The sequence below is a fragment of the Budorcas taxicolor genome, chromosome 11, assembly GCF_023091745.1.
Source record: "Budorcas taxicolor isolate Tak-1 chromosome 11, Takin1.1, whole genome shotgun sequence".
In the NCBI taxonomy this organism is placed as follows: Eukaryota; Metazoa; Chordata; class Mammalia; order Artiodactyla; family Bovidae; genus Budorcas; species Budorcas taxicolor.
In genome coordinates, this window is record NC_068920.1 from 165,351,419 (window position 1) to 165,376,231 (window position 24,813).

General features: G+C 66.6%; 5 protein-coding genes across 5 annotated transcripts; 2 read left to right on the forward strand and 3 right to left on the reverse strand.

Moving 5' to 3' along the window:
* Positions 1-646: 646 nt before the first annotated feature.
* On the reverse strand, positions 647-8,048 carry TPRN (taperin). The gene is made up of 4 exons (XM_052647488.1): positions 6,117-8,048; positions 1,348-1,579; positions 1,151-1,257; positions 647-1,048 (listed from the first exon to the last, which is right to left on the reverse strand). The coding sequence occupies exons 1-4, from the start codon at positions 8,046-8,048 to the stop codon at positions 986-988; spliced, it is 2,334 nt and encodes a 777-aa protein (XP_052503448.1). The 3' UTR covers positions 647-985.
* A 2,166-nt stretch (positions 8,049-10,214) lies between these two features.
* On the reverse strand, positions 10,215-11,691 carry TMEM203 (transmembrane protein 203). The gene has a single exon (XM_052647495.1). The coding sequence runs from the start codon at positions 11,494-11,496 to the stop codon at positions 11,086-11,088; it is 411 nt and encodes a 136-aa protein (XP_052503455.1). The 5' UTR covers positions 11,497-11,691; the 3' UTR covers positions 10,215-11,085.
* Positions 11,692-11,789: 98 nt separating this feature from the next.
* Positions 11,790-19,711, forward strand: NDOR1 (NADPH dependent diflavin oxidoreductase 1). The gene is made up of 14 exons (XM_052647491.1): positions 11,790-12,000; positions 12,333-12,410; positions 15,830-15,927; positions 16,876-16,974; positions 17,061-17,162; positions 17,240-17,449; positions 17,702-17,823; positions 17,925-18,145; positions 18,346-18,453; positions 18,558-18,672; positions 18,750-18,896; positions 18,988-19,106; positions 19,190-19,284; positions 19,369-19,711. Exons 1-14 carry the CDS (start codon positions 11,866-11,868, stop codon positions 19,511-19,513), a joined length of 1,794 nt encoding a protein of 597 aa, XP_052503451.1. The 5' UTR covers positions 11,790-11,865; the 3' UTR covers positions 19,514-19,711.
* A 67-nt stretch (positions 19,712-19,778) lies between these two features.
* On the forward strand, positions 19,779-21,197 carry LOC128055768 (RING finger protein 225). The gene is made up of 2 exons (XM_052648303.1): positions 19,779-19,835; positions 20,130-21,197. Exons 1-2 carry the CDS (start codon positions 19,779-19,781, stop codon positions 21,195-21,197), a joined length of 1,125 nt encoding a protein of 374 aa, XP_052504263.1.
* A 1,354-nt stretch (positions 21,198-22,551) lies between these two features.
* Positions 22,552-23,352, reverse strand: RNF208 (ring finger protein 208). Its single transcript, XM_052647494.1, has one exon. It carries the CDS (start codon positions 23,350-23,352, stop codon positions 22,552-22,554), a length of 801 nt encoding a protein of 266 aa, XP_052503454.1.
* Between the last annotated feature and the right edge of the window lie 1,461 nt (positions 23,353-24,813).

The window sequence follows — 24,813 nt, forward strand, 5'->3', positions numbered from 1 at the left end:
GGGCTGGATTGTGAATGGCCTGGCTCCACACAGGCAGCCAGTCCAGCCGGGAGCCGCTCCTGTTCTTGTCACCTCTTGGCAGTTTTCCCTGCTAGCGGGACCCCAAGCGAGTGGTCAGCTTGCCATGGCCTTTCTGCAGGCCCTAGTAGGTCCGGGAACTTTCCAGTCTAATCAAGCAGCGAGGCTCCCTGCCCTGCCCTTCTGTCCACCCCCAGCCCTTTGCCCTTCAGGAAAGCCTTCAGACCCGACAGCTATAGTGCCCCCGCTCCCAGGCCTGTAGGATTCCAGCCCCTAGAAAGCTTGCCTGGCGTCCCGCCTCCCACCACAGCTCTCGCTGACCTGCTTCTGGGGGGCAGGGGGAGCCCTAGAGACCAGGGGTATGCACAGGGCAGACCCTCGCCCAGCCAAAGCATGGCTGGGAGGGGAAGCAGGGCAATGAGGGCCACGGGTGGGGAGGAGCCTGGGCCACACTACGCGGTGTGGGGCATTATTCAGGGCCACCTCCCTGGGCACACACGCCACGATGGTCCTCCACCCGACCCCAGGTGGGCGGCCTCCGCCACGCTGCCTCGATGTAGCCTCACGGACCGCACCTCGATACGCCCTCTCCCCAGCCCAGGACCGCGCAGGAAGGTGGAGGCAGCTCATCCGGTGTCGTTTATTGGGTCCGTCATCAGAGGCAGGGAGGCGTGCCGATCACCAGAAACAGTGGCTGATGTGGGGGTGCGGGTGGGGAGATCCAAGTCCCACCGGCCTCCACCCGGACACAACTGACGGCAGGAGCAGCCCTCCCCACAGGCAGTGCCTGCAAACCAGGATCGGGAGTCCCGGGCACCCCAGGCTCGGGCCCTGAGCACCAGCCTGCTCGTGAGGCCCCAGGCAGGGCGAGCAGGACGTGGGTGGGCAGAGCCCGGCAGGCCGCAGGGCGCGCAACCCCCGGACACCGGGGGCTCAGCCTTGGCCATGCTGGTCAGGGGGTGGGAGGTCAGAAGTAGAGGGCTGGCTCGCTTCGGAAGTCCGAGAGGTCGTTCTGACTGGCGGGTGTGAGCTGAGAGAGGGGTGTGGAGGCAGTCAAGGGCACGCCCAGGCGTTAGAGCCCCCATCTTGCCCACCTTCCCTGGGCGCCCATCCACCACCTGTCCCTGCTCACCATGACCTCCTTGGACGGGGCCTCCTCCGCACTCGGAGCCCGCTCCAGCACCTGCTCCGGCCACTTGCTGAAAGCCACGGAGTGCTTCGGCGTGTAGCTGGACAAGCCTGCAGGCCGAATGGGTGGACATATGGCTGCAGTCCCACGGCCTGGGCCGCCCCACCCCATCCTGCCTGCCCGCCCTGACAGGCACTCACCGGAGCTGCCGTCTGGCAGCCGTGGGCTCTCAGGCCCCACGCTGCTCACGAACGTGGCCCGGGGCAGGAACAGCGTGAGGGGCTTCTCCGCTGCACCATCAGGGCCGTAAGCCTCCGCGTCCTCCGCTGCGTCCTCCTCCTCCTCCTCCTCTGCCTCCGCCTCCTGCAGGGAGCTTTCAGGGGGGTACTCAAACGTGGTCTGCAGGCTCTTGTCGTTGAAGGAGATCTTCATCTGGGGGCAGGCGGCGCGTCAGCGAAGGCCCTACTGCGGGCCTTGGGGGTCCTCTAGCTGGACGGAGCTGGGTGCAGGGGGCCCCCAGGGTGCAGTGGGGATGTCAGACCAGAGCAGGAGCCCAGCACTCCATCGCCCTCACGGTGGGGGCTGCCCCTCATCAGAGAAGACCCTCCACCTGGACCCTCAGGCCGCGGTGTCTGCCTGTAGCCTGGGCCCTGCCCCTCCCTTCCTGTCCCCTCCCACCCCAGGGTCCCCTCACTCCTAGTGACCATTGGTCCCAAGGCCCAGACCCCAGCCAGCACCAGGAGCCCTAAGGCAGGGGGTCTCCAGATCCCTCCAAGGCGGTCCCCAGGGTCGCAGGTCTGCCTCCCGAGGGAGTCAGGGCACCAGCCACATCTCTCAGCCTGACACTCGCCAGCAGGAACAGGTCCAGCTGAGGCCACACCCGGGAGCCCACCTCTGTGCTTCCAGCAAGCCCCTCCTGTCGGCTGGGGCCTTCCTCCAGGCCTGCGTTCACAGCCCAGCTTGCCAGGCACCGGGATGATCCTACCCGCCCTGCTCAGCACAGACCACCACGGCTGGGCCAGGGCCTGGCACGCCCACAACCAGGCCCCCAAGGGCCCACATGAGCTCAGGCAGCCGCTCTGCGCCAGGCCCAGGAAGGGGCACCGGGGGCTGTCACCGTTCTGCAGAGCGAGGCGGCCGGAAGCTGTGCCGGGCAGGGCCAGTGGCCCTCTTCTCTCACTCGGCCTGCCCACACGGTCTTCACCTGCCCTGTCCGCTCGACAGGCCCCAGGAGTCTATGCTGGGGAAAGTCCTCTGCTTTCCACCCACAGGCCTCGGAGCCCAGACTGTGCTGCGGGTGGGGAGGGCCCGTGGGGTCTGGACCCTCCCTCTCCGGGGCCCAGGGCCAGGCCCCCACCGCCTGCTCATGGGCTCAGCCGGCCAGGCGGGGTGGTAATGAATACGGGAGCCGCCTGCCCGCAGCAGATGTGAGCAGCCCTACAGGAGCTCGAAATATTAAACTCCAGGGCACAGGACACCACAGCCAGCTCAAGTTCCTCCTCCTCCCCTGGAAGGAGCCAAAGAGGCAGCCAGGCCCCCGGGCGAAGAACCTTGGGCCTGGGGACAGCGGAGAGCAGGGGAGGGTCTCAGAAGAGCTGGGCTCACGGTCCTGGGCAGCAGAGGGCCCAGCCTTGGGGGACATGCGCAGGGCTGCCCAGGAGCAGCCGGCACTGCCCTGCTGAGCCAGGGTCCTGCCACCTCCCATGGGCACACACAGCTGTGGGCAGCCTTGCCTGCCTCTGCCCGGCCCGCAGGCACAGACGAGCGGTCAGGGAGATGGGCATACCATCACCAGGGCCAGGCAAAAGTGGGATCGAGGTGCTCGTCCCGAGACAGAACTCCATCCCTGGGGATGGAGTCAACTGGCCACCCCCCATCCACCGCCCCGGGAACTGGCCCTCTGAGACCTGCGGCCAAAGACCCCAGGAGGAGCCCAAGGCAGGAAGGGGCTTCCGGCACAGGGGTCACCCAGCCCAGGCCCGCAGGGAGCGTGCCCCTGGATACACAGCGCTGTCCCGAGGACCCCAGGCCCTCTGCGCCCATCCCCCGCCACTGGGGACAAGGACGGGCTCGCTGCCAGGGCCCAGCGGATTAGCACGCTCTCATTAGTCCGCGTGACCAGCTGCAAGCAGGACACCAAGGGGGCTGGGCGCAAACAGGCCCTGAGCCTGGCACGGCCTGGCCAGGCAGCGGCCGGGCGGGAGGGGTGGGCCCACAGGCCTGCCTCAGCCAGCTGGGGCACGCAGGAGGTCACGTCCCACCTCCCTTCAGTCCCCAGGCTCCACGTGAGCTCAGGTCTGTGGGTCACAGGACGCCCTGTGACTTGTGCGCTGGTGGGACCTGTCTCCAGACCCGAGGAGAACAGAAGGAGCAGGGGCTGCAGCCAGAGGCACCTGCACAAGCCTGGTCAGCTGACCGGCGGGGACTTTGCCCCAGGTCGCCAGCAGGTGGGTCCTGGCTCCGCCCACTTCACCCTCACCGCAGCCCGTCCGGCATGCCCAGCTGGTTACTGGAGAGTGTCCACCCTGCACTCTGGGCTGGGAGTGGGCTCCAGCAGTCCCAGCCGGGGGTGAGCACCCACCCCACTCCGTACCCCTGCACCCACCATCTCCCACTCAGCCCAAGCTCCAGGGGGCCACAGGACCACCCCACAAGGCCCCAGAGGAGTTCCCACGACGGCTCAGGTGGGATGCCCTGAGTTAAGGGCAGCCCCACCCCCACCTACCCCCCTCCCCGCCATCAGTGAGGAAGCTGAGAGGAGGGACCGGGCCTGCTCCAGCGGTCCCGGGCTCTAGAAAGACCCGAGGACCAGAGGGGTGGGTGGCCGGGGGCTTGGGCATGGAGGCTCAAGCCCTGTGGGCATCGTGCTGGGCTGGGTGGGTGATGGGCAGGTGAGGAGGGCAGAGGGGAGGGGAGGAGCTGCCAGACGGGCACCTCCCAGGGGAGAGGCCCACAGTGCAAACCCGGAGAGCCTAGGGCTGGGGCAGGGCGAGAGGGGCGTGGCCGCCCCCTCCCCTAGCAGCCAGGGAGAGGAAGGGTATCTGTGCTTCTGCCCAGAAATAACTAACTGGGGGCCATGTGCGCCCCCCGGGCACGGCTGCAGGGTGCGCAGCTGGCTGGGCGCCCACGCCCATGTGAGGAGCTGCGCCTCCCTGTCCCTCGGAAGAGGCGGCGGTCTAGCCCCCACCCCACCCAGGAGGCCCCCGATGTCCTGCTGGACTCCAGACCCCCACATCCCTGGACCGTGGGGTGGGAGGGGACCGGGAGGGTGATGAAGCCCCAGGCTGGCTGGAATGGGCACAGGGGCCGTGGGACCACAGGGGGCGGCCATGGCCGGAGTGGCCCGGGTCACTGTGAAGGGCTGGGCGGCCCCACGCCTCCGTCCCACCCAACGGGCGTTCCGCTCTTCCTGGAAAGGGCAGCTGGTGCTCGCCCAGGCATAAACCACTCCCAGCAGCTCGTGCTGCTATGGCAGGGCCCTAGCCAGGCTGCTCACCATCCATCTGGACCCCCTACCCCTGAGGCTGGCACCAGGACAGAGACCAGGCTGGTCCGAGGGCCAGGCCAGGCCGGGGCCTTCTTCCTCTCGAAACTTCCTGGCGTCCTTCTCACCCCCACTCAGCCACTGGTGACCCCCACAGCCCTGCCCCGGCTTTGGGCTGCAGCCCTTCAGGCCCAGGAGACAGCAGAAGGCTCCCAGCGTGACGGCCGTGGGGCCATGGGGCTGGGACGGGGGCTCAGCAGAGAGCTCCGCGGCCTCCAGTGCCCTCAGGCCCACCCTCCGCATGGCAGGGTGGGAGCTACCGCCTCCACCGCCCGAGGCCAGCAGGGGAAAGGAGCCTCCAGCAGCAGTTGGGGCCAAGGGTCAGGACGCAGGAGCTGACGAGGGAGGGAACAGGCACGGGCGTGGGGCCGTGACCGTGGCTGCCGGACGCGAACAGAGGGTGAGGCGAGGTCAGGCGGGCAGGACGGGGCAGGGGCGGGGGGCGCCGGAAGCGCGGCGGGGGATAGGCGCGGCCTGACCGGGCAGATGGAGCGGCAGGAGAGGGTGGCGCAGGGAGTGACGCAGTGCCAAGGCCGACCCTGAGGCAGGAAGGCCAAAGGAAGCGGACGGGCGAGGTGCCGCGCCCAATTAGACAGCGCCAGCAGCACGGCGGGCGAGGGGGCTCCAGGACGCCAGCATGCCACCGCCCCCCACGGCCCCAACCACGGAGGCGAAGGGCAGAGGCAGCCTCAGGACGAGCAGAGGAGGAGAGGGCGTCAGCCCACGGCACCTGCTGACCACAGTCATGTGGAGCTGGCCTTGGAATCCGCCCCGGGGTCACACACTGCTGCCGAGACGACCAGGAAGAATCTGAGGAACGTCTTCCTGTGCCCAGAGGGTGTCAGGCCTCCCCAGTGAGGGCAGCCTTTTCCTCACTCCCCAGCAGCTCAGCCCAGGCTCGGACCAGCCTGTCAACCCTCACTCAAAGCCAAGTCCTGCTAAGCATGAAGCCAGTATGCTCTCTGGGGAGCTGCGCAGGAGTCCCACCCCATCCAAATCAAAGGGCTTCCTGCCCCTTCCCACTTCCACCCTGGCCCCGGCTACCTGCACAGGCCAGGACCCGAAGAACATGCCAGGCCACTCCTCAAACCTAGGGCCCACCTGGGACAGGACTGCCCAGCCAATTCCAGAGAGAGCCACGAGAGTCAACAAGAAGACACAGCCCTGGCTAGACCCACAGTCCCCACCAGCCTCTCAATGTACAGAGCCCCTGGGTCCCCAGGATCCCACTGGAACCCGTGCCAGGGACTCCCCCAGCCCAGACTCTCCTGGAGCATGCACAGCCACCGGCCCCCTCTGGTCCACGTAGACGCCATCCTGCACCCAGCCCAGGTGTCCTGAGAACAGGCCACGTGCTACACGCACAGATCTGTGACCTGCCACCTCTCCCCCTCCCTGCTGGGGACCCTGCTCCCCGCCACTCACCTTCTTTCTTGAGGAGCCAGCCTTGGTGAGACAGGACTTCTGCAGGGCCAGATAGCCACCGATCACCTCGATCTCGTGCACGGTGGGGTAGCGCTTCTTCGGCGAGGTCCCCACGGCAGCAGGGGGCTCTGAAACTCTGCCTGGCTCCTCTTCCTCAGCCTCCCTTGGCCTGGCCACGCCATTGGCCTGGACGGCCCCTGGCTTCCTCTTAGGCACCACTGTGAAGGTGTTGCCACCCCGACGCTGGAGCTCTGACAAGTGCCCAGGCCTGGTCGGATGTGGGTGGTACTGGGGAGGCGCGCCAGCCCCGGAGCAGGGCAGTTTGGCTTCTTGGGGAACCTCGTCCTCCGAGTCCACCTCATCAATGAAAGTGATGGGCAGCCCTGGCCGCCCAGGCTCCCTGCCACTGTTGGCCAAGCCAGGAGTCTGGAAGCCCTGGGCAGGCTCAGCTTCAGTGGCGGCCCGTGGAGACGGCGGTGGTGAGGGCGGCCTCTGCCACCTGATGGCAGGGTCCACAAGGGCAGTGGCGGGTGCGGGGCTGCCCCCCTCCTCGATCCTGGAGGGGCTCCTCCCCGCTGCAGACACATCATCCACTCCAGGCACCTGCTGGGCTTCAGGCTCCGGGTGCTGGGAGGCCCAGCCAACTTCTTCCTCTGGAGGCGCCATGGACCGCCTTCCTTCCCCAGGAGGAGCCCCAGAGGTCTTGCGCCTGGGGATGACTACGAAAGAGTTTGGAGAGTTCACTCGAAGGCTGGCCAGAGCCCGGGCCTGGAGATCCCCAGCAGGGATCCTGCCCATGTCTGGCTTGGGGGCTGGCTGGATCTCGAAGGAGTCATTGGCGCTGGCGGCCGCGGAGACCCGCTGGCGCTGGCTGGGAGTGGCACTGGAAGGGCTGAGCGTGGGCAGGGCCGGAGCCGCGGCTGGAGTGGCACTGGGGGTCCCCTGGCTGGGGGACTGGTGGGCGGGGGCCTCCCCCGACTCCACCTTTGGCTTCCACTCGCCTGGCCCAGGCGCGGAGCCCTCAAAGCCCTTGGCAGCGCCGGCCCGGGACTCTGGGGCCGCGGGCCCGTTGGGGAGTGGGCGAGTGCCCGCGCTATGGCGCAGGCCCCGCGGGTGGACAGTGAAGGAGTTGCTGCTGGTCTTGTGCAAGAAGTCGCTGCGCCGGGGCCTGGGGCCAAGGCCTGAGCCGCAGCGCTCCGGATCGGACTGGAAGCAGGCGGCGCGCTCGCCCACGCGCGGAACGGCCGGGCCCGGAGAGGGCGGCGGCGTGGGGCGGACGCGCTCCGGGCTCCCGCGGCGGCGCGGCGCGGCCGGCGGGTCGAACTTCTGGAGCAGGCGGCTGACGCGGCCGGGCGGCAGCGATGCCTCGTACACAAGCACCTCCGCGGCTCGGATGCGGGCGGTCCCGCCAGGACCGAGGCCCGGGCTGGGCGCGGGCGCGGGCGCGGGCGGAAAGCCGGGCGCCGACTCGATGATGAGGATGTTGTCGGCTCGGATGGTGCGCACTCCGGGCACGCAGCAGTACAGCTCCAGCAGCTGCTCCGCGGGCCGCGCTCCGGGCCCCGCCACGCCCGCGCCCCCGCCGCGCCGCGCCCCGTGCCGCCGCTCCGACTCGAGCCGCATGAACGGGTTTTCGCGCAGCGGGCCCAGGCTCTCGGCCAGCACCAGCGGCTCGGTCTCCGGCCCCGCGGTCTCCGTCGCGCCCGCCCCAGCGACCAGCGCCGCGCCCCCGCCCAAGGCCGCCAGCTTAGCCCGCTTTCGCTCGAGGATCTCTCGCTTCCAGGCAGGCATCGCGGCGCGGGGCGCTGGGCCCGGCCGCCCCAAGCCGGCCATGCTGCAGAGCGGCCGCCGGAGCCAGCGCGCGCCGGGGACTGCGGCCGCCGCCCGCCGCCGGCCTTCGCGCAGCGGCCCCACCCCCGGGCCGCCGCCCATTGGGGGAGAGGCCCGTTCAGGCCCGCCCCCGCCCCGCGGCCCCACCTATGGCAGGGAGGGTAGCCGACCACGCTGATTGGAGAGCGTTCTCGCCGCCCCCGCCCTCCCGCCGACCTCAGTGGTCAGCGCCCCGCACCGGAGTGGGCCCCTATTGGGGAGGCCCCCTGGGACGCGCCCGTGACGCCTCACGCCCCTCAAGGGAGGCCCACACTTCCGCCTTTGCTCCCGAGGCCGGCCGCGCTCGGAAGGCGGGGCCAGGAGGGGGCGGGTTCTGCCCCTCAGGCAGTCCGGACCCCCGGCCCCGCGTCGCGGCTGACCTTGGCTGCGCTTGGTCTGTCCGCCTGTTATCCCGCGGAAAGCGCGGTGGAAGAAGGGCCAACCCAGGACTGGAAGGCTGTCTCGCTCCCGTGAGCGGCGCGCCGGTTGTACGCCAGCCCCCTTCTTCCTGGCCCAGGTGCCTATGGGTCCAAGGACCGCCCACCTGCGGTCCTCGGTCTCCTTCGGGACTTAGTGGAGACAGCAACGGCTGGAGCCCCACCCAGTGCTGAGTAACCGGTTTCTCAGGAATCTCTGATTTTTGCTGGCCCCTAGAATCCACTATTGTTGCCCAGACAAGTAGTGGAAACTATCCACCCTTGGTCATCCAGAGCCCACCAAACACGGATGGGAGTGTGGAAGCCCATAACGCACACAAGCAGGCCCACAGCAGTCCAAGGCACACAGGGCAATAACAGCCGGGGCACATTCCATTCACCTGATGAACCGCCCAGTCCCAACACTGACTTTGAGGGCACACCTTCTCCGTGTACTTGCCATGAGGAAGTTCACTGCCCCGGGAGGGCTGCACAAAGTTCACCACATTCTTTCAGGCCCTGCTGGAGCCAAGGAGAGACGGACAAATTGGGGGCATGGGCAAGGACAAGTGTCACCTGCCTTTCCAGCACCTGCCTACAGTCAGCAGATGTTCACAAACGACACTCCTGCCTCCCACTACACTCACTTTTCAGAGACAAGGCTCCAAGAGCACCTGGGCCTCTGCAAAGACCGGGGCAGGTTTCAGCCCCAGGGCCCTTCTCCACTTGTGTCCCGTGGCAGTCTGCAGCTATCACTACAATAACTGTAACTGCCCAGTCTATCCAGCTGGAGAAAAGAAACTGGATTTCAGCCTTCCAGAGCTCAAGTGTTCCTTCAGGACTCTCCTCAAATCACCTTCCCCAAAGGAAGCTGAACATTCTCGCACTCATCCCTCGTAGGCCGACAGGATCACCTGATCCCGAACTGCCAGAATCCAACAGGGCAATGACAGAAGACACAGACTAAGAGCAACATTAAGAGGAGAGCCACCCCCAAGGGTCAGCTTGCATCTGGTTTTGACACAGGTTATGCCGATGCTGGGCAGGAGTTGTTTCTGTGGCTGTGGCACAAACTAGACCAGCCTCCAACTCAAGCATCTCAGTGGCTCAGGCCGTGCAGCAGCCATCCTAGGAAAAGGGTCCTGAAGCTGTTTCACTAGAACAAGAGTCCAGAAAACATGTTCTGTAAAGGGCGAGACAGGGAATAATTTAGTCCAGTGGTTCTTACTAGGAACAGCTTTGTCCCCCAGGAGATGTGGCAATGTCTGGAGACACTGGGCTGTCACAAGTGAGGGGTGCTCCTGGCATCTGGTAAGGGGAGGTCAGGGGTGCCACTGAACACTCTATGATGCCCAGGACAGCCTCTCCCTGCACGCACACAAACAAAAGTGATCTGACCCAAAGGCCAACCGTGCCCAGATCACAAGCCCCGTACACCACAGGCCACACTCACTCTCTGCCATGGTGTCTTCACAACCCTTTGAAAATGCAAGTTATTTTTAGCTGAGGGGCAGTACAAACACGGGCCCCGTGTCATAGCCTGCTGACTCCTGCTCTGCAGTTCAGTGAGGCCTACAAGGCCTCTGATGGCACACGCCTGTTAGCCCTCAAAGTGGGCCCACCCCCAGGGTGTCTTCACTCTGGCTCCCAGGCAGGGAGCAGGGATGCTCCGAGGGAACTACGCTGCCATCCAACCAGAAGGCTCGAGCCAACTTCCAGCCCTCTCTCACCACCTCAGCTCTGTGACCACACACACCACACAGCAGGGAGTGGCTCAGCATTGACCCTCAAAAGGTCAGGCAACCACCGTGTGTTTCAGCAAAACACTCTCTTACTTTATTTTCATCTCAGCAAATGTTTTCATTTGGCACCTAACTGGCATCAAACCAAAGCCCTCAGGGTGACAAGCGTGGGCTGAGACCAACTGCAAACTTCCCATGTGTAGGTCTCAATGCCCATTCGCATCAGAACACCTGTTCCTCTCTGGTCCCTCAGAGTGGCCTCAACGTCTCAGGTGCACTAACACTGCCGGCCACAAGGTGGTGGAAAAGCTGGGATAGGAAGCCAAGCAGTGCCTTGAAAGCAAGTTCTTTTCTCAGGTGACAGATCTCCGGATAGGGTCCGGGTCACGCTGATTTAACATCCTCCTGTCTGCCTGGGTTGGAATGAAGAAAAAGCTATCCTCCGCAGTGCCACTGGGGAGAAGACACAAGCCGGTTTACACTTTTTAGAGCTCAAGCATCTAAGAAAGTCTAGTCTGGGGAGATGGGGACAGCAAGCGCTCAGGTCAGCACTGCTCGCCAGGGCATATCCCGAGTCCAGCTTTGCAGCCTTTGCACACGGCGTACTTTGCCAGGATCCATGAAAATACTCAACAGCCCATGAGGATATTTTACTTATATGCAGTTTCTGTCAGGAGTTCAGGATTGTCTGGCCTTCTCAGGATCCTTCTCGGGATCTCAGTTCAAGACTAGCTAATCAAAGCATGAAGTAAGAGAAAATACACTTTAAGAATCAAGGCTTCTCCTTTTAGCCCAGCTGAGGGAACAATTTCAGACACGACTGATCGAAAACCAGGCACGCAGCAGGGCACAAGCTGGCCCTCAGACTCAAGATTTCTCTGGTGCGGCAGACACGGGGACTCCGTGTGGGCCCCAGCACTCCAGCCTATCTCTTCTGCGAGGCTAGTTGACCCGGCAGGCGCGGATCATGAGCAGCTGCAGGAGAATGAAGGCCGGAGACGTGATCAGGCCGAACCAAAGCTCTCGCGTTTGCTCCACCAACTTCTGGCACAACAGCATCTCGAAGACGAACTTGAGGCTGAGAACTGTGAGGACCCAGAAAAGGCGGAGCACGGCCAGCCGCTTCTCTCCATCCTGGAAGAGTCGCACGGAGACGATGGTGGTGAAGTAGGTGCTGAGCCCGTCAGCAGCGAAGAAGGGCACAAAGACGTTCCACCAGGAGAGGCCAGGAGCCAGGCCGTCCACACGCAGGGCTAGCAGCACAGAGAACACCAACAGGGCCAGCAGGTGCACGAAGATCTCGAAGGTGGCGAAGCCCAGCCACTGCACCAGCTCCCGGAGCGAGAAGAGCATCGCGCCGGTTGGGCGCGGGCCGGGGTCCGGCCGAGCGTCCCAGCTGCCGAGCTACGCGGCCGCGCCCTCCTAGCCTCGCTGGCGCCCGCCGCTGCCGCCGCCGCGGCCAACGAGAGGCAGCAAGCGGCCCCACCTGCCCCTGCCTTCGGCCCCGTCGCGCGGCCGACCCCCCGGCCCCGACCCGGGACCCCTCACAGACCACCCGCCGACGCCCGCCACGCTCGGACGCCATGCCCCGCCGGGCGCGGCCCTAGGGCGTCACTTCCGGCCGACGCCAGAAGCCGGAAGTTGGAGCCGGTCGCGGGGGCCCGGGGCGGCGGCGGGTGCTGCGGGTCACGTCAGGATTGCGGGGTTCCCCGGGGTCAGCCCATGCCGAGCGCACGACTCCTGGTGCTCTTCGGCAGCCAAACGGGCACAGCCCAGGATGTGTCGGAGAGGCTGGGCCGCGAGGCCAGGCGCCGGCAGCTCAGCTGCCGGGTGGAAGCCCTGGACTCCTACCCCGTGGTGAGGGCTCCTCGGACCTCGGCGGGGGTACCCGGCGGGCTTGGGGCGCCGGCCCCCGAAGCGCTCGACCCCAGGGGGCTGCGTTTCGTCTGAGAGCGGGCCCTTCCATTACGGCAGATTTAGGGGCCGGGAACGCTTGGGAGCAGCGGCCAGTTTAACGCATGGAGACAGGGGAGCGGTAGCCGAGGAGCCTGAAGGAGAAGGCAGGCCGGCCGCTCGCGAGCGCTGAGTCCCTTTGCCCCATTCCTCTGAGAGAAGGAGGGGAGCCAGGCTGCTGGGAGGATGCCTGGCCATTACAGCCCGAGGCCTTACATGTGTGTCTTTTTGTTGAGGTGAATCTGATTAATGAGCCCGTGGTGATATTTGTTTGTGCAACTGCAGGCCAAGGAGACCCCCCGGACAACATGAAGGTAAGGCTGACCTGAGGTGCGCTCAGGAGCTCAGCTCCCTGCCCTTGGCCCGCACCCTGGTTTCGTTGCCTGGAAAGACTTGAGAAGCACAGTGGATAATTGTTCTCCTGTGGATTTGGGAGGAGATCTCTGGGTGGAGCGGGGAGCTCTGGGTGTCCTTCCTAATAAACTCTGGACCGCTTTAACTTTTCATGTTTTTTCCAGGGCTGTATATAAATCTGGTATGGGTCTTGTGTGTATTTCAAAGCTCAGCTTCAGGGAACATTCTTCCATTCTTTGACCATCTTTTGAGCACACATTGTATTCCAAGTATAATCTCATGCTGTGGATCCAGCTATGAACCCAGTAGTCACATTTCTACCCTCGTGAAACTCAGAACAGCAAAAGCAAATGTTTAATGGGCAGTTACAATGTCAAAAAAATGCACACTGCAAGAGAAAGTGCTTGATGTTTAATGGGAGCATTAATAAGGGCTGCCCCCTCAATCTGGAGGTTCAGGGAGAGCTTTCTAGAAGAAAAGAGGCTAGGCTAAGTCTTGAAGGATAAGTGGGGGCTAGCCAGGCACCAGGCAAGAGGGAGCAGCCTCTGCAGAGGAGAAAAAGAGCCCAGCCATGGAAGAGTGGAAAGCGGTTCAGGATGGTCGAACCAAGGAATGAATCAGGCTTGGAGGGAAAAAGAGCGGGCAGCCAGGTTGGATCCCAAAGAGGTCAACAGCCACAGGGAGGCAGAAGGATTTGAAACGAAGGGCCGTGGAACCCGTGGGGTGATGCAGTCACGTGTGTATTCCAGCAAAACCAGCCCTTGTCTGCAGGGGGAGCAGGCTGCAGGAGAGCCGGAACGGGGGTGGGGGTGGGGGTGGGGGTGGGGGTGGGGGTGGGGGTGGGGGTGGGGGTGGGGGTGGGAGGTGGGCACAGTGCAGCCCAGAGCCTGAGGCTTGGGGCAGGATGGTGGCAGAGCAGAGAGGGGCAGACGCCCTCCAGAGGTGCTAAGAAGGTAGAGTTGATTGAACATGCAATCGTGGAATCTATTTCAAAGATGAGAAAGAAGATAGAGTTAAGACAGAGATTTGAGCCTAGCTACTAGGATGGATGATGGTTCCACGCACAGAAGCAAGAGAATCGGGAGGGTGAGGTGCCCGGATGTTGTCCAGGTGGAGATGCGCAGTCGGCCTGGAGCTCCAATGAGGATCCTTAGTGGAGGCACGTTTTGCAGTGGCCAAAATATGGAGGCGAGAGGAAGGAGGTGCCTCCCTCCCCCAGGACGGGCTGCCCTTAAACACAAAGCCAGTGAGGAGCAGCAAAGAGGCCCCGCCAGCGAGAAGGGGGAGTGGACCGTCTCCAGGGCCAAGGGCAGAAGGGTGACTGTCTCCAGAGGGTGGTCTCTGGTGCTCAAAGCTGCAAGGAGTTGAAGTGAGGTCAGCACAGGGATGGCTGGCAACCTCAGGCACGGAAGCGTTTAAGGATGTCTGCACGTGAGACGACTCAAAAACGCTTATGCTGTGGGGGGTTAAGGGATTAAACAGAATAGCTGTGAGAGAGAAACCCAGGCCTGTATAAATGCTGGTAGGTGCAAAAGGCAGAAGATTGAGAATAGGCTTGGAGTGGGCACACCATTACAGGAGGCGGCGCAGGAGAGGAGGCAGGTCTGGGGAGATCAGGGCAGGAGGCGTGTGGTGGGTGCCAGAAACCAGGGTGTGGAAGGGGTGGGGGATAGAGACCCCCGTGGGGCCAGCTGGGCAGAGGTCCTGACTTTGCCGCAGAAATAATAGCATGAGCGTGGAGACGGTCACACCGGCATGAGGGTGGTTACCGGAGGGCCAGATGCCAGGATGGACACCACGGAGGCAGTCAGGATGGGGCCCTCCTGACCCAGCACGGCACAGGAGCAGGGGACCCCAGCCTCCTGGTCGCCATCGGACACTGGCCGGGCAGGCCCCTCTCTTGGCCAAGAAACCCACTGGTGACAGGCCTGAGCTTGAGGTTTTCTGTCATCTGAAGCACAGATAGACCACAAAAAACGACCACGTGCTCAAGGAAAGACCGCTGCGAAGGACGGGGACCAGGAGAAGCACACGCGGAACCAGAGGAACAGGCAGAGCAGAGCTCCCATCTGTGAGGGGTGGGCGAGCCGGCGCCCTGGGGCCAGAAAGCAAGCCTGGGCAGAGCAGGAGCTGAGGAGACCACCTTAAAATGATCCCAGATCAGAAGATAACGCTGAGAAATTCTCCCAGAAACCATAGCAAAGTTAGGGAACAAGAAAGATGACATCAGGAGCCCGAGATTTTCCCAGCAGCCCCGCAGCAGGAAGGAGACTGGTGAGAGAATCACCGCGGAAAGTGTCAACAGGGCTGAAGGCTGGATCTCGGGCCAACAAGCCCACCATGTGCCCAGGAAGGGCCGGCAGGGCGTGAACCGGGCCCCCACTGACACCTGACTCGTGTGGGTTTCAGCTGTTGGGCATGCAGAGTGCCCAGGCATCTGGGATCAGAGCAGGCCACAGAGAGACACTGGCTTCCCAGCAGCGACCACCCAGCTGGACCATCTCAGAGCAAACTTTCAGGGGCCTGGAGAAGACAGCTTCAACCTGAAGTGAGCCCCACTGTCTGCCGGCAGTGCAAGGGGAAACCTGGCATTTTCACACCGAAGCTGTGAGAATCGCATCTTCCCTGGACCCTTTCTCAGGAAGTACCTGAGGCTTTCCATAGCCTTCAGGAGACAAGGTCTAAGCAGGAGATCTCAGAAGCGCCTCTGGGCCTGCGGGAAGGCCAGGCCAAGACCTGGAATGGGAGGCACTCCCGCACAAGCTGCCCAGTGGTGACCCTGTGGTCAGGGAAGGAGAGGGACTCGGGCTCCGACCTGGGGGCCACCTGGGATGAGTGGCAGCATGGAGGCGAGGGTGCCCCGGGGGAGGGGAACAGTGTGGAACCTGGGCTGGCTCCACGGGGGCAGGGAACGGACACGGAGCAGCCTGATGGCCGGTAGCTCCAGGCCCAGGAGGGAAGATCCCACTGAGTGGGGAACCCAGACCAGAGAGGGGTCTCAGGGTCTGCCGTGCTGGCCCAGAGCCTCTGTGGCTGTGAGGCCCGAGGCGGGGCTGAGAGCTGCCGGGGCCGTGCTGCCCGCATGCTGGGGGGGGAGGGGGGCGAGCCGGCAGCTGCCCTGCTGGTGACAGCCCCACCTGGCGCCCCCGGCCCTCTGCAGGGAGCACTGGAGCCCAGCTCCAGCACTGCTGCCAGGGCGGCTTTCTTCGGCTTTACCATTTTCTGCCTTTGCCCAACTCATTCACTGCTACGGTAGAACGAGAAGCGGTCTTGTAACAAAAGCGTTGCTTAGGAGAGCAGAGCCCTGGGGAGGCCTGGGCCCTGGGGAGGCCTGGCCCGGTGGCTGGGAGAGGCCCTGAGCACCCCTCTCCCACTGCAGAGTTTCTGGAGGTTCATCTTCCGGAGGAGCCTGCCGTCAACCGCCCTCCGTCAGATGGACTTTGCTGTGCTGGGTCTTGGGGACTCGTCTTACGCCAAGTGAGTGAGGGAGGGTGGGCCTGTCCCCTGCGTCCACACAGTGGCCTGGCGGAGGGGTGCGTGACCTAGCCCCCAGGGCACCCCCTTGAGGCCGTGGCCCTGGCCACGCTTCCTGGCCCCACAGACACTCCTTGGTGACACCTTCTCCGTGGCCAGAAGCCCTGGGCGTGAAGGATAGGCTGGTTCATGCAGGAAGTGAGCAGGACAGCCGGGGCGGGGAGGGGGCTGGCTGGGGCCACACCTGAGACACGGTCCAGGCAGGAACTGGTGTCCAGAGCCAGACTCCAGGGCCTGAGCCAGCGTCCTCTGTCAACATGTGACATAGGGCAACAAGGGAGCCCGGCTCACCCCGCCTTCATAAGCAGCCTTCGGGGAGGGGTTTGAGCTTACGACGAGCGCGGAGAGCAGGCAGGGTGCAAAGAGCCCGGCCCCGGGAGCCATCCGTGGCCACCGCTGCCTGCCTCCGCTTTGCTTTCTCTCACCATTTTCACGACATGTCTGTGTCCTGAGCGGAGTGCCGTCGCTTTGCACTATTTCCCAGGGAAGTTCTGAGGGCTTTGTGTTCAGGGCCACACACGGCGTGGGGCTCCTGCAACATTACAACTCCTAACTCTTCAGCTCGGAGCTGAGGGAGGGGTCGCTGGGTACAGATGCCTCCAGAGCCAAATGCAGCCCGGCGCCCGGACCTGTCCGGGTGAAAAGGACGGAAAGTGGGTGGCCTGTGACCCTCGCCTGGGAAGGGTCTGGGGGCTTTGTTTACTGCAAACGTAGACGTCTGTTCCCACTGCCGGGCACACCCACGGGGGGGGTGAGAGACCCTTCTGTCCTTCAGGGAGCCAGCAAAGGAGCCTGCGGGGCCTTGGGAGCCCCCACCCTGTGCAGCCCACTGGGCGTGTTCCTCCCGCCTGTGCGGGGCCGGGGCCAGCACCAGCTCTGTCTTCTCTGTAGGTTCAACTTCGTGGCCAAGAAGCTGCACCGCCGGCTGCTGCAGCTTGGAGGCAGCGCCCTCCTGCCCGTGTGCCTGGGTGATGACCAGCACGAGCTGGGGTGAGTGGGTTGCGGGGTGGGGGTACCCTCCTGCGGGCCCAGCTGGGAGCAGGGTCGCCAGAGGGGTGTGTACCTGCTCTCTGCAGGCCCGACGCCGCCATCGACCCCTGGCTGCAGGATCTGTGGGAGAAGGTGCTGGGGCCGCACCCTGTGCCTCTGAACCTCGACCTGAGCCCTCCTGGAGTCCCGTAAGTGTAGCCTTGGGGTGGCACCCACCCGCACGGCAGACCTGGCCAGCGGTCTGAGAGTGTCTGCCCTTTCACAGTTGGCCCTCCAAGTTCACCCTGCAGTTCCTCAAGGACACCCCCACCTCGGGCCCTGAGGAGCTGTGTGTGGCCGGAACAGACCCTCAGGGGCCCCCTTCAGAGCTCCAGCCGTTCCTGGCGCCCATGGTCAGCAATCAGAGGGTCACGGGGCCCTCGCACTTTCAGGACGTGCGGCTGATTGAGTTCGACATCTCGGGCTCTGGGATGAGGTGCGGGTCGGCGCCGGGGGCCCGTGGAGGGGCTGCGCGGGAGCCCCAGTCCAGGGTTGAGCTGCTCTTCTGAAGTGGGTGCACGTCAGGGCCGAGAGCAGGGACGACAGCTGGGGAGGCAGAACCCCTCTGTCCAGGGGCCCCTAGCCTCCCTGGCCGCTTGCCTCCTTCCTCTGCAGCTTCCTGGAGCCCCCAGTGTCCTCACCCCGCAGGCGGGCCCCTCCCCAGGTCCTGGCTGTTCTTCCCCCACAGCTTTGCAGCTGGCGACGTGGTGCTGATCCAGCCCGAGAACACGGCCAGCCACGTCCAGCAATTCTGCCAGGCGCTGGGCCTGGACCCCGAGCAGCACTTCACACTGCAGCCCCGGGAGCTGGGTGAGCCCCCGAGGCCGCGGCACTCGCACTGTGCGCTCCCCCACGCCCCCCGGTGCCCGGTCCCCCTGTGCCCGCCCCCCACAGCGTCCCATCCCCTGCAGGCGTCACCTGCCCCGCGCGGCTGCCCCAGCCCTGCTCCATACGGCGTCTCGTGTCCCAGTACCTGGACATTGCCAGTGTCCCCCGCCGCTCCTTCTTTGAACTCCTGGCCTGTCTCTCCCCCCACGAGCTGGAGCGGGAGAAGCTGCGGGAGTTCAGCTCTGCACAGGGCCAGGAGGAGCTTTGCGAGTACTGCACCCGGCCCCGCAGGACGGCCCTGGAGGTGGGCAGGGGCCGGGGAGGGCCTGGCCCCACGGGAGGGGCCTGGAGGTGGGCAGGGGCCGGGGGAGGGCAGGGGCCGGGGAGGGCCTGGCCCCACGGGACGGGCCTGGAGGTGGGCAGGGGCTGGCGAGTGGGCCTGGGCGCCCTGCTGCAGTGCGTGTGGCCCTGCCAGCCGCGGCTGCCCTGCCGCTGCCCCCCCAGGTGCTAGGCGACTTCCCCCACACGGCTGCTGCCATCCCCCCAGACTACCTGCTGGACCTGCTGCCCCTGATCCGGCCCCGGGCCTTCTCCATCGCCTCCTCTCTGCGGGTGAGAGAGGAGGGCCAGTCTCAGCGGCGGGGGTGGGGTGGAGGGGTGGCAGGGAGCCAGGCAGGGGGCCCACGGGGCAGGCTGCCTACTGTCCCGTCCCCCAGGCCCACCCCTCGCGGCTGCAGATCCTGGTGGCCGTGGTGCAGTACCGGACCCGCCTCCGGGAGCCCCGCCGCGGCCTCTGCTCCAGCTGGCTGGCGTCCCTGGACCCTGTGCAAGGTGACCCTGGCTCTTTGGGGTGGGGGGATGGGCCCTGGGCCTGGGAGCCTCTTCAAGCCGCCTCCTTCACGCCATAGGACCTGTCCGGGTGCCCCTGTGGGTGCGGTCTGGGGGCCTGACGTTCCCAAAGACTCCAGACGTACCTGTGATCATGGTGGGGCCCGGCACCGGCGTAGCCCCCTTCCGAGCAGCCATCCAGGAGCGAGTGGCCCAGGGCGAGACTGGTGAGCAGAGTCTGGGGTGGGGAGGCGGCCAGCTGAGCTCCGCGGGTGCAGGCCCAGGCTCAGGCTCCTGCTCCCCACCCCCTCCCCCCAGGAAATGTGCTGTTCTTCGGCTGCCGCCGGCGGGACCAGGACTTCTACTGGGAGGCCGAGTGGGAACAGCTGCAGGCGAGGGGCTGCCTAACTCTGGTCACGGCCTTCTCCCGGGAGCAGGTGTGTGTGCAGGGGCGGGGAGGGGCACGGGCCGGGGCGCCCAGGGTGCAGGCTCAGAGCGCCCCCCGCCCCCCGCCCCGCAGGAGCAGAAGGTCTACGTGCAGCACCGGCTCCAGGCATTCGGGCCGCTGGTGTGGGAGCTGCTGGACGGCCGGGGCGCCCACTTCTACCTGGCAGGGTGAGCCTGGGCCGAGGGTGGTTGGAGGGATGGGCCCCGTGGGGACCCCAGCTGTGCTGAGCGCTGTCCTGCCTGCCCTTCCAGCAACGCCAAGTACATGCCGGCCGATGTGTGCGACACCTTGCTGTCCATCTTCCGGGAGGAGGGCGGGCTCTCTGGCCCCGATGCGACCGCCTACCTTGCCCAGCTGCAGCGGACACTGCGTTTCCAGACTGAGACGTGGGCCTGAAGGGCCATCCTGCTGTTGGCCGCAGCCACCCTGCCCGACGCTCTCTGGGGGCCGTTGTTGGCTCTCACCCTGTCTCCCAGCTGGGAGGGTGGTCAACTCGCCTGCACAGACCCCAGCAGAAGGAGGCCCTGGGCAGCACACACCTGCCCGCTCAGTTCCAGGAAAGCCTCAGCAATAAACGCCGGGCTCTTGGTGGCCGCTTCCTACCTGCTCTTCCTTGTGTGGGAGTGGGCCTCGGGCGGTGGGTGGTCCAGAGCGGGTCTGGATGGAACAGCCCCCTCCACTGGGCACGGGCACCGTGGCTCAGCCCACACTCCGGTGCGTGAGTCTGATGCGGGTGCCGGCCATTTGCCCACCTTGTGTAGACTCTGCCCTTGCCCTGAGGGAGGGCCAAGCAGGAAAGGCACCCGGCCAGGCTGGTGTTGACCATTCCTTACCAGCTCAGGGTACAGCTGCCCAGGGCCCTCAGGAGAGAGGGAGGGGGCGTGGCCTGGGTTGGAGGGAAGGGGTGTGGCTCAGGCTGGTGGGGAGGGAGGTCTGACTGGCGTCCCCACCCCTGGGTGGGGAATTCCTGTTGGAGGAGTTGGACTGGCCTGCCCACAAGGCCACCGCCTAGAATCCAGCTGGCCGTCCCTGGCTGACACAGGGACTGCCTTGCCCACGGCTGGGCTTGGGCAGATCCTGTCGGAGACGGCACACTGGGCCCAGGAGCCGGCAGGGGCACGGGGACCCAAGTGAAGTTTCCTCGAGTGGGGCCCGGAGCCAGAAGGAGGCGGCGGTTGCTGCAAGGTCAGTGCCAGAGCCTGCCCCGGCTGTGGAGGACCACGCTGACCTTCAAGGCCCCAGCCACCCCTCTGCCACCCTGGGGTCCCCACCCACCCATCCCGGGCCCTGCCCTGGAGGCACCGCCCCTGAACTGTGCCCTGGGGTCCCTGCTGGTGGCCCTGCTGGCCGCAGCTCTGGGTTCACCAGTCGGCCTCTGGGCCCCGAGCACGTGGACCCACTGCACCAAGTGCTGGTAGAGGATGGGCCGGGCAGCGGGGCCCTTGGGGAGCCCGAGGGTGCCAGGACGCCGGACAGTGAGCCCCTGCTGGGGGCCGCGGCCCCGCCCTGGTCCAGCCGCACGGAGAACGAGGAGGTGCAGCAGGAGGCGGAGGAGTGCCCCGTCTGCACAGAGCCCTACGGGCCGGGGCAGCAGCGCCGGGCCCTGCTGAACTGCGGCCATGGCCTCTGCACCGGCTGTCTGCACCGGCTGCTGGGTGCCGCCCCCGGCGACCTGGGCCACGCACGCTGCCCGCTGTGTCGCCAGAAAACCCCCGTGCTTGAGTGGGAGATCTGCCGGCTGCAGGAGGAGCTGCTGCGGGCGGACAGGGCCCCGCGCCCCGCGCCCCCCACCCCGCCCCTGCCTGCCCGCCGCGGCCGCGGGCCCTGGGCCTCCCTGGAGCACCGCTACCAGCTGCGCTTCCTGCCGGAGGCCCTGGGCGGCCGAGGCTGCCTGCCCTTCCTGCCCTGCCCGCCCTGCCTGGGTGCCTGGCTCTGGGCCCTGCGGGGACACGGGCCCTGCGCCCGCCGCCTGGCACTGCTGAGCCTGCTGGCACTCGAGCTGCTCGGCCTGCTGCTCGTCTTCGCCCCGCTCATGCTGCTGGGGCTGCTCTTCGTGCTGCTGGGCGGCTCCCGCCGCTGATGGCCACACGCCTGCAGCCGGCACGGCCTGGGCCCGGGCCTGGGCCAGCCGCGGCTGCCGACCGACAGGAGGCCTCGGTGCCAAGGCCCGCTGACCAGGACTGAAGAACCCAGGGCTGACCAGGGCGCTAGCCTTCATCCCGGGGCCTGGACAGGGCTGCCCTGGAACCTGCGTTCATCCTGACCCAGCCCGAGACACCTACTGCCCAGACACGAGCCGCCTGTGCCCAGCACAGCACTGGAGGAGGGCCGTGGCCAGGGCTCTGAGAGCCCCTCGCTGGACAGGCCCCACCCCGCTGCTGGGCCTCCCACCCGGCCGTTCTGCAGGAGGGGGCGCCATGGACCCAAGTGTTCCCTGAAGGTCAGACAGCCTGGGGGCCCCCTGCCGCACAGGCCCAGCCCACAAAGGGCCGCCTCAGAAGCCCGGCGGCCCCTAGCAGGCTGGGTGTCAGCACACACCCCTCCACTTCAAGGGCCCAGGGCCCCACCGGGTCCTGCAGCCAGAGAGAGACCACCAACTGGGCGCTGTCCTCCCGACCCCGCCGCACTGCTCCTCCCTGAGCCTGCAGCCTGCGCCTGATGGACACTGTCACAGCCCTGCCTCGCGGGTTCGTCGGTACAAGGGGCAGCTCTCAATAAAAAGACGCTGGGACTGATGCTGTCGTTCCTGCACCCCCTCCCCTCTACCCTTCCTTCACCAGCTGGGCGACAGTCCCTTCCTCAGATGCAGTCGCCCAGTACCGGACAGGAGGCCCTCAGGCCCTGTACCCCACTGTGGTTGCAGCCAGCTTTTGTCCCAGCCCCAGCTCAGACGGGCCCCCGGGCTGTGCCCACAGCGCCTCAGGGAGTCAGGCGGGCTCCGCGGCCCAGGTGGGCTGCCTCGTGCCCCCGGCTGCACTCACACCCAGGGCCCAGCGCAGAGAAGGTGCCCTCCCATGCCCTCCCTTTGTCCAGCCAGCCCTGCTCCGCCCAGCTGCTCCCACAGGCCTGCCCGGAGCACACAGGTGGCTCACACACGCACACACAGGCCCCGCCTGGGCCCCACTGAGCAGAGCAGGCTGACCCCCAGTATCTGGCCTCGCTCCGGTTGCTCAGCCTGGACCCCACCAGGGCTGCCGCTCTGCGTGCCCACTCCCCCCCGGGCCCGGGCCTGTGAGCAGGCCTCGGCTCCGGTGCAGGGCACGAGGTGCAGGCTTTGGCAAACAGTTTTAATGGCAGAGTTGGCTGCAGCGACAATGCCACGTGGGTGGGGCCAGAAGCTGTGGTGGGCAAGGGGTTAGCGGGCAACAGGGCAGGGCCAGATCCCTGAAGCAGCAGTGAGCAGGGACCGGCGGGCAGTGGCGAGCGGGCGGGCGCTACATGATGGAGCAGGCAGACAGCGGGTTCCGCGCATGGCACGTGCACGCAGCCCCGCAGTACTGCCGGAAGGTCTGGTAGCAGCTGCCCTCGGGCTCACCACCCCACTGGCCACCCGACGGGGCGGTCAGCGCCTCGGGCGGCAGGCGGCTCAGGATGGACGTGTTGATGGCCAGCGCGGCCAGGCCGTAGTCAGTGAAGAGCACAGTCTCACGGCGGCAGGTGGGACAGGAGATGAACTTGTACTTGGGGCAGGACTCATAGAGGATCTGTAGGCACTGCTCGCACACGGAGTGCAGGCAGGACAGCACGCGGGGCCGCCGCTGCGTGGCGTTGTACGTGTGCCCGCACGTCGGGCACTCCAGAGGCTCCCCCGGGGCCGCGGCCACCGCTGCCGCAGGGGCCCCTGGGGCCGCAGGGCCGGGCCGCATCACGTACTGGTTCACGATGACCTCGTCCGCCGGCGCCCCCCGGGGGAAGCCCAGCTCAGCGCTGCCCTTGGGGGGCCGCCGTGGCAGGGGCGGGGTGCAGGGCGCCCCTTCCAGGGCGGGCATGTCCCCCCCACAGGCCTGGTTGACGATGATCTCTGTGTCTGAGGGCCAGGCTCGCTTGGGCGCGAGGGCCGGGGCAGGCCGGGGCGCAGGCGGGAAGCAGGGGGCGGCCGCCTGCAGCTCAGGGAACTTCTCAGGGTGGACCATCTTCATGGCCTCCATCTTGAGGATGACATGCGGGCCCTTCAGGCAGGACATGAGGAAGCCTGGCCAGCCACCGCCCGCCTCGGGCCCCGGGTCAGCCGGCATCCGGCTGTCTCCAGTCAGACTGGGTGCTCGGGTGGCGGGGGGAGTTGGGTGGGGCCGGGGGGGCAGCGAGGGGACAGCATCCTGGCTGCCCTGTGGACTCCTGGAGGAGGCGGGCAAAAGCTTGGGGGGAAGGGCCCCCCCCAGCGGCCACTGTGGCTTCTCAGGTCCGGTCCGCGGGGGAGGAGGAAGGGGTGGGGGAGGAGGAGAGGGGCAGGGGGGTGTGGGCGGTTGCCCTGGGCCGGGGGTCGGGCCCAGGGGCTCACCCAGGGTCTCTGGCCTCTGAGGCTGGCCAGGGGGCGTTGCAGGAGGTCCCCCTGCAGCCGAGATCAGCCGTTCCGGGGCCCGGACATCCGGGCAGGCAGGGGCTAGGTGGGCCCCATGGCTCCAGGACAGGGCGCCCAGGGAAGGCAGCTAGCCTGAGCGCTGGCCGCCAAAGGACCCGGGCGGCAAGCTCGGGGTTGGCGGCGGAAGCACAGGAGAGGCCGGGGCTGGGCCGGAGCTGCAGGTGAGAGACGGCGTGAGGTCAGCACCTGGGCCCACCCTCACCGCGCACAAAAGACAGGGCGCCCGACCTCTGACCCCGACCCTCGACAGACTCGGAACCCAGCCCCTTCCGTAGCCCCTCGCGCCCGAGGCCCGACCTCTGCCCAGCAGTGGAGGCAGGCGAGCGAAGACCCCGCGCTGTCCCGCCCCGCCCGCACTCACCTGCCCCAGCCTGGCGTTCCCGGGCCGGGCCGCGCGCCGCCGCCTCCGCAGAGGTTGTCTCAAAGGCAGGCCTGGATGCGGCGCCCGAGCCTTGGCTCGGCGGCAACGAAGGCTCCGGCGGCGACCTCGGGCGATGGCCGGGCCGCGGCGGCTCCCGGGGGCGTGGGGCGCGGGCGCGGGGCTCGGCGCGGCGGCGGCGGCGGCGGCGGCAGGTGCGTGCGGAGCGTGGCGCGCTCTGCGGCGGAGGCGCGGGGACCGCAGTGCGCGCGGCGCCCGCAGCGCCACCCCCCGTCTGGGGACCCGCGCGGGGTCCGCGGGGCGGGGCCAGTCTCTCTGCCGCCCCTCGATCCGCCGCGGGCCTGGCGCCCGCTCTGGGGGTCGTCCTCCCCCTCCCCCCGCGGGCCCCGTGGGAGTCGGGATCCCCACGGCAGGCCGCCTCGCGTCTTCCCCACCTCCGGCCCCGCCTGCTGACCCTGGGTCCTGGTCAAGCCCCCTGCCCCGATTCTGGAAGGGAAGGAGTACCCTGAGATCTCACAATACCAGAGGAAGGAAGGGGAGAGGGAGCCCTAGGGTGGTCCCAGGAAAGCAGGCCCCGGGGCCCCACCGTCAGGCAGAGTCTCTGGAGGACTGCCTTCCCCTCGGCCCCTAGAGAATGCCTCCGGGCTGTTCCGGCTCACAGGTGCCCAGCTCAGGCCGGCTGAGGGCAGAAGAGGGTGAGCAGCGGTGGGCAAGTGTGCATCGAAGGAGTGGACGATG